At 35.6% G+C, this 10177-nt stretch overlaps 1 protein-coding gene across 1 annotated transcript in view; it reads right to left on the bottom strand.

Moving 5' to 3' along the window:
- Window positions 1-952: 952 nt before the first annotated feature.
- cwc22 (CWC22 spliceosome associated protein) overlaps window positions 953-10177 on the bottom strand; it is a 36337-nt gene continuing 27112 nt past the window's right edge. The window contains exons 16-21 of the mRNA XM_066687456.1: window positions 6131-6208; window positions 5752-5904; window positions 5376-5503; window positions 4916-5017; window positions 4538-4719; window positions 953-1947 (exon numbers count right to left, since the gene is read on the bottom strand). Of these exons, the coding sequence (XP_066543553.1) occupies window positions 1415-1947; window positions 4538-4719; window positions 4916-5017; window positions 5376-5503; window positions 5752-5904; window positions 6131-6208 (1176 nt within the window). The 3' untranslated portion in view covers window positions 953-1414. The remainder of the gene's footprint in view (window positions 1948-4537; window positions 4720-4915; window positions 5018-5375; window positions 5504-5751; window positions 5905-6130; window positions 6209-10177) is intronic.

Genomic DNA, 10177 nt, shown 5'->3' with positions numbered 1-10177 from the left:
ATAACAATTGGGTCTCCTTCGGACAATCTTCATCAGTTTTCACTGGGTATCACGGGTATTGGCTAAATTCACTTGAAGAAATTTCATTTCTAATTAAAAGACAATTAAGTTATTACATACATGAATCCACTTTTAGTTCATTTAGTTAAGGAAATAGGGTCCTATTTTTGTAGGCCACAAAGTATTACAAGTCTCCCACCAAAAATTGGAGTTGGAGGCAATTTTTCTTTCCTACACAGCACTTTGTGGAAACCATCATTTATTAAATGAATTAGTGGTCCAGTCAAATAATGTTCTTCAGAGTTTTACCTACTCTTAAATCATGCTTCTTGTGTAGGAAGTTAACTTTTGCTTATTGTTCAAATGCGGCCTTCTACATTTTAAATGTAATCAAATTAATATATTAGTCATTTTGTAATTTACAAAGAGCAAAAGAAAAAATAGTAACATTTCTGTAAAAATAAGTTGTCAGGCCACTTAAATCTGACAGCTTTAACATATTGATTGAAGGAATTCCATTTTAAACTTTTAAAATAATAAATGTGATTATTTGATTCCATTTTGTTTTTCTTCATTTTGAATTCAAACATCTCTCATCACTGCAAGCGCCATCATTCTTAAGATACACTGAGCTTCAATGTCCGTGTACCTGGTCTCCGAATAGGATATGCTGCAAAATACAGATCTCTCATGAAATAATCAGTTAAGCCAATTGCCGTAAACCAATAATGCTCACCTAATTTTTTAACATCACTTGACATTTACATCCTGAAACTATCATCTGTTCAGCAGCATTAAAAGTAGGTCAAGCTAACATTTTTTTTCACCCAGACAGCAATACTGGTGTCAAATAAGTCACCCTTTTTAAAATCCCTTTTTGTTGTAGACATTTTCTGTATTTTGAAACAGTGCTTTAATTTTGCACACTAATGCTTGCATGAAACACAATTGGTCAAGTGAAATTATGTTTTTTTTATTTATTTTTTTATACATTTGTCCCTGTCAACAGCAACAGTTAAAAATAAATTCACTTACATCCATAGAAATGTGCATCATGTTACCAATACTTCACGTTACCCATGTAAGAAACATCCTGTATTTAATAGCCCCCAAAGAATGGGATAAGTTTACATGACAAATGGCAAAAGGTAAAATGACTATAAAATGGGAAGGTTCTCTTTGCACTGCTGAAAAGGTGCATCCAAGAAAAATTTTAATAATTGTACAGAACTATCAATTGTAAGGTATTGACCCCTCTGTACAAATATGGCAGATACCAAAAGCTGTGCTACCAGGAAGTAAAAAAAAAACCTGGTGCTTGCAGAAATCAACCTGGTGACCTAAGATCTGAAACCAATTTGATTGCGATTTAAAAAAATAAACCTGAAGAACACATCTACTTGAATGGTACAAATTATCTCCGTCTTCTAGGGGAACCGTCTCTATGCCTGTCTTCAGTTTTCCTAGCATCCCTATATCTATCCGAGTGTCTGCTCTCTCTGTCAGACTTCTCTCCTTGCTTCTCGACTCCATTTTTGTAGCCATCCCTACCGCACGTCTCCTTGCGGGCCCTTTCCTTTGACTTTGACCTCTCTCTCCTGCGACTCTGCGGCGGCTCCTCCTCCCTGCTCCTATATCTGTCTTTGTCAGGCTCAGACTGGGAGTTATTTTTCGTTTTCTTTCTCTCTTTGCGAGAGTCGAACTCTTTGTCCTCGTCATCTCTGTTTGGCCTGCTGGGCTGGTCCTTGCGGCTCTGGTCAGGAGAGGCTCTCTCTCTCTCTTTGTGTCTGGAGGTTTTGCTGCTGTGTCTGTCAGCTGGGCGCTCGCATTCCTCACTGTGGTCTCGCTTCCTTCTGGGGGAGTTTTCCAGAGGTTGTTTCTTGCTGGCTGACTTCGGAGATCTTTTCTTTCTCCTGCTTTGACCCTTTTTATGCCTGGAATCAGAATCTGTAAAAGAAGCAGAATATTTATTAAACATTTCTGCATTACCATACCATAGTTTTTTTTTACAATGATATGTAAACAAATATGTGAAATGACTAATATAACCCACACCACACACATCCTATTCATCAAATGTCAGTTTGAAATGTAGCCTAAAACACTAACCTCCAAAATATATTGCTTATATTATATAAGCAATATTATAGTGCTAAGATTGCAATACAAATCTTTAAGCCTGCTTAGATTCCATTTTGGATGCAGTTCTCAATCTAAGACGTGTTTCTGTTGGCCATCTCTTGGTGCTCCTCACAGTGGTCGCCACTTACTCAGATGAAACTCTCGGGGCGGCCCGTCTCCTCTAATCCCCTAATGCTCCACAACAGAAACAGATGAGCAGCCACATGTCACAAAGCAACCATCGATACACTGGCTGAATCGTCACGGCTGGAGCAAGAGGATTAGCATTATGTAGACTTATGGTCATTAAATAAAGGCATTGATTAAGCCAGATTGGTGGAAATAACACTAATCTTTTTCAGGATTGAGACTGCAACTTTCCTGTTTAAAACACTATTAAGCATGTAATCATGATATCAGTTTGTTAGTAACTTAAAAACAAAAGACATTTGCTAAGAAAGATTCCTGCCATTTGACATGTATGAACAGTTTAATTTGTACTTACTTTAATAAACACTTGACATTTGCTCTATAATCCATCTCCAGTACTGAACTATAAAATAAGAACTGTGGTATTCTGCTATAAGCTACAACAATTACATCAACTGTGCATGAAACGCAGAGGATTAGAGGAGAAAAATTAAGGCATGCGTCTACTTGCATAACATGTTTTATAAATTGTTGTTTGTTCAATGCTGCAAGTTCAGTTTTTAATATTTACACAGAACTAGCTGTGAAATAAAATGATCTGTGAGTTATTTCTCTGGGGTGGGGGGGGCTTTGCAAATGAGATAAGAATAATTAGATCACAAACAAATGGAAACATCGTGCAGCTGCTTGTTCTACAGCCCTTAGAATACACAGGCAAGTGCAAAAATTAAAGACCCAAAACAAAAACCATGCTTATTTCTCTGCCTAAATGTCCTAAGTGCATTCTCCAAAAGGCACATCAAATCTGGTGGAATGGCGGATCATAAATAAATTAGTGGTGCGCTGCACGATTGTAATAATCAATTTGAATTACATTGTTTCGATACATCGATTAATCGTTTACTTTGTCTAAATATGCAATCAAATAAAGGCACCCTTGATAGATGATATTCTGTAATATTAACTACCACATTTTAAAAATCTATTCATTTTTTTCAAAAGCAGGAAAGACATTATTGTCCATATTGTCAGGTTTAAAGGTATCCCTCCATGTAGCATGTCAAGAAGTTCAGCAAAGCTGCTGTGGTCTGTGCAGGTGCCATCTGGCTCTTAGCTGAATGCATGTCTTTCTGGTCCATTTCTACTGTTGTAATTCCTTCCACAGCTGCACATCTCAGTAATCCATCATTTGCTCAGAAATATAATTTATACATTTAATCCATGCGGTACATTTTCAGAATATACCTTGTATAAGATGTGTACCGGACTATGACTATCTTAAGTGAAAGTGTTTTTTGGTACAAATTTTACTTCAATAAGATACTAAATAATTGTACTATAAGACTTGAAATCTGATGGGAAGCAAACATATACATACAAAAAACAATGTATATCTGAGAATCTTACTTAACTACAAATATGGTATATAATTAACTATAAATCTGCTGCTGCCAATAGAGGTTAGTACTTAGACTTTCAATTCAAAGTTGAAATCCCTTTTGAGGAACTGCTATTGTCATTAATTGAAAGATTATAAATTTCAAACAGTCAATTAAAATAATTTTGCTCAGCACCATTATATAAGTGAGACAGAGGAGCTGAAGGCCAAGAAATTCCTCAAGGTGAAATAACAGGCAAGTAACTTCCCATGGGAGAGCATAGACAATTTAGCACTGCAAACACAGCAGGTCCCCAGGAAGTGAAAATGTCATTTTATGGATCATTAATTGGTGTTAAAAATCACTGCCAAGAAAAATAAATAAATCAAACCTTATTTTAATTAATTGCATTAACTACTTAATAACAATCAATGAACATAACGGGCCCTTGTAATTCTTTTGAAATGTGTCATATGAACCTTTAACATTAAACAGAAACAAATCCTGTACTTTGTGAACATTTTTGAATTCTCTTAAACTGGTAAGGCTTTACATTCGTAAGCAGTTTATAATCTGCAAGTCAACTGCAGAAAAGTATTTTGAGTCCCAGAATACTTATGCTTTAAGCAGTGTGGACAACAACAATGACAACTTCCACACATGCTTGTGCTACAATAGTCCTCCAACTCTAATGCTTAACTGACCTTTTCTAGTTTGTAGCAATAGGTTTTTTTCTTCATTGTTAGCTCCACTATGAAAGCTGTACGTCTGTTACAGCATGACTTATTTTCCCCAGCCATGAAGATACACTTCGCATTGTAGAGAGAAAGCAGACTTTAAAACGTTTGCTGCCCACAACTCACAGGCGCCCACGTTCGAGTTGCTACCTGAGCTGGAGGAGCCACTGCTGTCGCTGTCCGAGTCCGAGGAGTCCGAAGACTCCGACGAATCCGAGGATGAAGAGGATGAGGATGAGGAGGAAGAGGAGGAGGAATCTGATGATTCCACTTCTTGTTTTTGAGTCATTATCATTTTTGGGGCATTTTTTAAATGTTCACGTAGTTCATCTCTGTTGAGAAAAAACATATAGGTTTACTTCTTGGAAAACACACTGCATCATAGAGGTCTTTAGATGCCATGTCTACAAATAGGCCTAAAGTTAAGAGCAAAAGTATTATCAGTGCACTTGGTGTTTTTATTTAAATCAGTGCCGGATAACATCCATTAGAAAGCATGTTAATTTCTGTGCCACTTGCTATACTTACGTAAGTCCTCCCAACCCAATGGAGGTGAAGAAATTAATTGCAAATCTTGTGTTCCTCGGATTGTCCCGGGGAAACAGTCCTTCAAAGTACTGTTGAAGAGTGCTGTAAGAAAGATATTTTTTAAGTGCTTTAACAGCATTAATCTTGATATTTCAGGTTATAACATTATACAGCATTACATCTCCAGCCTGATTAATATGAAACAAAAACTCACTTCAATCTCAATTCTAAAGTATTTTGAAAACTACACAGCTCACCCAGGTAAGGTAATCATAAGCATTTTCAGGGCTGCAGCGATACCAACATTAAAAAGGCAAAAGCGGTTATATTTTACAGACCGATGTGAATCACTGTTCCTTGTAGAGTATTTTTCAGTATTTTTTTTGTTTTGTTTTTTACCTTCAGCACAAAAACATATACAGATGAAATACATTTCCAAAAACAAAACTTTTCAACTTACACATCCTTAAGTCGTTCATTCAGTTTTGGGAGGCCCATGTAAGCACAGAGCTCCTGGAACAAAATCTTCACAAAGATCCTACTTGATGATGTCGTAGTGTCTTCACTCATTATTATACATTCCAGGACCTTATAGAAAGAACACGGATAAGCTTTATAGACAGTTTGGTTTAGGTTTCAAAATTCAGCAGATTAAAGCCAGTTAAAATATCCCATACAGACTGCAAGAACATTGTCTAGAGCATAAATACTAGTTTTCATCATGTGTTTGTAGTAACTTTCCACTGCTTTTTTAAATTCTCTTTCTGATATGTTTTACTTCATAGAAGACCAGAATAAAATATTTCAGGCATCAGTATTTCTCTCGTTTTACTTACACTCCATGGGACAGAATCTGTGTACAGCAGATGTGCGAACATCCTGGCAACGTTTCGTAGTTTATTGGTTTCCAGACGGTGAATAGTTTCATATTGTTCCTTAAAAATGGCTTCAAAACTCTCCATATAGTCTTTCTTTAGAATGCAAAAACGCTGCAAATAGAAAACTGAATGTTACTGCATAAAAAGTAAGAGGCATGTTAGAGTACTTGATTTCAATACAAAAAAAACATTTTGAAGATTTATTTGAAGGGTTCATATTGTACTGTATCTCTGCTTTTTTGGACATCTATAAACATGTAAAGAACTACTCTTTTCTAAGTAAAGAATGAAAAGCATTCTGAAAAGTCAATGTTATAATGAAGAGTACTAGACTCACCCCAGCTAGAAGACCAAAGAATTTCTCATAGGTTCTTTGCTGTGCACAGCAGTCCAGAATCATATTGCATAATTCTTTCTGTGGAAGGAAAACAAAGCTTTAGTTCTCTGAATCTAATATTAACAGATTATACAAATTGGATTAAAATAAAATGGTCTGTTTTGAAGAGGAAGCAACATCAATAGCCAGCCATATTGTGTAATGGAGAGATGAGTGTGACATAACTCATGTCTATAAACTAAGGCTCCACAACCATTTAAAAACAAAAATTATTTTCCACTTTCTGATTTAAATAACCATTCACTTATTATTGTGTGAACAAGTTTTCTTTGGCAAGTATGGCATCTCTGAACTACACTGAAATCACAGGCATGTTTAAGACTTTAAAAACAAACTTGCTTTTATTTTCATCACACCAGAACAACATTTTCCATTTATTTGTGGAGAAACTAACTGGCAAACCTAAAACATATTCGAATAAAAGACCCAGGTTATTTGTCTTGGAAAGGGAACCAACTTTTGAAAAAGCAGTTTGGAAGATGAATTCTGCATTAAGCTTCAGAATCTCATCTTCCTGTTTTTCCCCAAGAAAGATTATTCTCAGCCGAAAGATGCAGCCTGGGCTTATTTATTATGTATGGCAGTTAAATGTAATGCCCCAGAATGTCTTTTTTTGCTTTACAATTTATGAGCATTTCTGCTCTAGAGCTATCTTATACAAATCAGTGGCTTACTGAAGCAGGCAACAATTTAGGATAATAACAATAGTTACACTATAATATCAGAAACCCCCAATCTTACTAGGATGACTTGGGACAATAGAGCATCGGTGACATGGCAATCTTGAATACTTGCCGCTGACTACTCTGCTAAACTTCATAACTGTAGATGCTTCAATGCGGCTGAATAGCAGAAAATCTGTGAAAGCAGGCGCTAGCTACGAATCTTACATTGTCCAATCAAACTCATTGTTTTGTTTTCCCCGATTAATCCAATTTGAGCCTCAAAAACTCAACTCAACCATTCTGTTCTGCCATCTTTAATGCAGAATGTAAGCAATGATCAGAACAAAAAAAAAATGTAATCTCCTCTGGAATCTATGATAATTTAGATTTAAATCAATTAGCACAGCATATTCACAGTGGAAATAAACATGCTGTGTCAGTGTTTTAGAAGAGGGAAAAATCTGTGCTAAATTAAGTCCAGTGGATCACTTTATACATCCGGTGTACAGCAGCATCTTACTACCTACTGAGTTCCTGCAATGTCTTCTCAGTTTGATAAACTGGAGGTCAAATAAACAATTGTGAATAGAGGATAAGTATAAACCTTCTCTGAACTATACAGGGTAATTATAAATGCTGCCCATTTCTTACAAAAAAAGAGGGTGATAATTAAAGCATGTTAATCATATCAGCAGTGCTTTCAATTAAATCTAGAAAAATTAAATTTAAATTAAAATAATTCTGAGACAAATCAAATTAGGCTACATAATTTGGGTCTCAAATAATGTAACATTTAGAGTATTTGAGAATATTATATTTACTGCTGCTGTATTTTTAGTTTCCCTCACATGGAGATATTACAGGAAAAGCAATTATCAGTAAGTGAGGGAACAGACTTACATATTTTACAGAGACAATCGGCGTAGATAAATAATAATAAAAAAATAAGTGACATTCCTCATCCTAAATAAAAGTTTCTTAAAATCTTAGTGACCTTCTCTTTAAAAACAAAACCCAGTTTTATTCATCCAGCATGTCATGTCCATGTAGATCTAAAATAATCTGACCTTTGTCTTTTACATTTAAATGTGGTCAACTTATTCAAAAGTATCCCCTAATAAAAAGGGACAGGATGATAGATGTTGATCTCAAAATGCACGGCAAGATTAAGCTGAAAGCTTGATTTGCCACATTGTCAAAAAAGAGCAACTCGTCCAATGCACCAAAGCAAAATGTGTAATGGCGTGTGCACAGCCTAAATCTTTCAGAGAGTGCACACCATCTGGTCTATAAAAAGGATTTTCAGCAGACTGCAGTTCCATTATCATCCATTACACAAGGACTGAACGAACGAGCATCTTCAATCTCTCAATACACTCTCACTTTGGAAACAGATTTGTCACTGTTTCCAAAATAAACTTGCGGCTCATTTAAAGACTGACATATATGGAGAACTGCTAGACACTAATTTAGAGTTTGGCGTGTGGGAAGGTTCAGAGAGCAGTTGGTAAAATGCATCTTGAGCCACATCTGGGTCCAATCTGGAGCTCCCTACCTTGAGTGCAGCAAAATAAAAATGCCACAGAAATCTAATTGAAAAATGGAATTTACTACATATAGTAAATTAAGAAAAGGGAGATTAGAACTTTATGGATTTTACATAAATGCATATATGGCCATTGGATGAAGAACCCTGTGGCATTTCACATCTTCATGAAAAGTTAACACTTTGCTGATAATATGCAAAGTGATACAAACCAAGTCACACAAAACTCCCCCTTTAAAAGACCAATATGTATGCAGTGACCCACCATAAAATAGTTAAGTCATACCAAATCCCTAGAAACGGTCCATGATGCATCTGTATTGCACATTCTGCATTCACTATTTTGTTCAATTTAATATAGTCTGACAGAATGCAAAAAGTAACAGATGTGTACTGCATATTGAGTGACAACTGTATAATTGAATTATTAATTCCAGTGTACAGCACATTTATTGCCGACTATAGCAATAATCAAATACTGTAGGCAGCAGATGAGCGTTCACTTTAAAATGTACTAAATTTATTAAAGCATTCCCATCAACTAAAACCATACTAATATTAAACTCACTCTTCACCTACAAATTAAATAAAATCACGCATTACCAAATACAAAATCAATTAAGTCCACATCTCCCCCCCAAACATATCGCTGCTTTAAAATTAAAATGTTCCATGCGGATGACAGGAATTAAATTAAGTCATGGTTAGCCCGTGCAAGGGAGTTCAGAGTGTTCTTGTAGCAAGGTTTAATATTTTGAGATTCCTGATTTAAAGAAAATCTATGTTCAGGATCAAAGGCAGGGCCAGTAGTGCACATATTTTTATGAACATCCAACAACATTCTTTGTGAATGAAGATGAAAAACTGTCACAGAAAAGTAAATGATCGTTTCGGATGACGGATGTGCGGATGACCGTGATATGCAACATATAACCCAGATATAAAATATGAATTTTAAGTGAGAAGAGACATAGCTGCATATGGTACACTGCTGTTATATGTAGGTCATTTTCACAAAATGGGGCCTCTATTGAATCATGGACTAGCATCAACAATTAACTTCAAATTTGTGTTATTTTCAGAGAAACTAGATTACATTAAAGCAAATATACATTAATGTTATTTATCAATTTGTAAAAAAAAATGGAATTACTATGAATAATATAATTTAATTAAATGTGCAACACAGACATTGATTTTAGATACACCGCATGACCATGATAAGGTTGAATTTCAGATACGTACACCATAAAGACAGTACATTTCGTTGTCTTATTACAGAGAACGAAAACTAATGATAAAGCTATCAAACAGGATGAATTATCCTCTTTCAATGTGACCTCAAGAGAGAAGCTTGTATTCAAATCTAAGTTTGTTAAATTAGGTTCAAGTGTCCGACCTTAATGATCTCTGCAAGCAGCTCGTGAAGCAGTTTGAGGGTGATTTATAGACGTTCAGTCCTCATTAGAGTCAATCATTTCTTTAAACAAATTTGCCAACATGTAAATTCTGCACCAGGCTTGGAAAATTGTGAACGAATGCTTGACTCAAGAAACGCTACATCACCATGTTCTTGAAAAAAAGGGGTCTGCCGTTACAGAAAAGCAGCCGTGACTCTGCATCACCGCCATATAATCAATCAAGCAAATCTCCAAAAGGAAAATTAATGCTAACTGAAACATTTATACAAAAGAATTCTGACTGAGAATTAAAATCCTTCAGGGGCTATTTTCTGTTCCAGTACACTGAATTTTGTTGCAGATATTAGGCCAACTA

This window comes from Amia ocellicauda, chromosome 16 (assembly GCF_036373705.1).
Source record: "Amia ocellicauda isolate fAmiCal2 chromosome 16, fAmiCal2.hap1, whole genome shotgun sequence".
Classification (NCBI taxonomy): Eukaryota; Metazoa; Chordata; class Actinopteri; order Amiiformes; family Amiidae; genus Amia; species Amia ocellicauda.
Note: the sequence above shows the minus strand (reverse complement) of the source record. Positions and strands in the feature narration are given on the sequence as shown.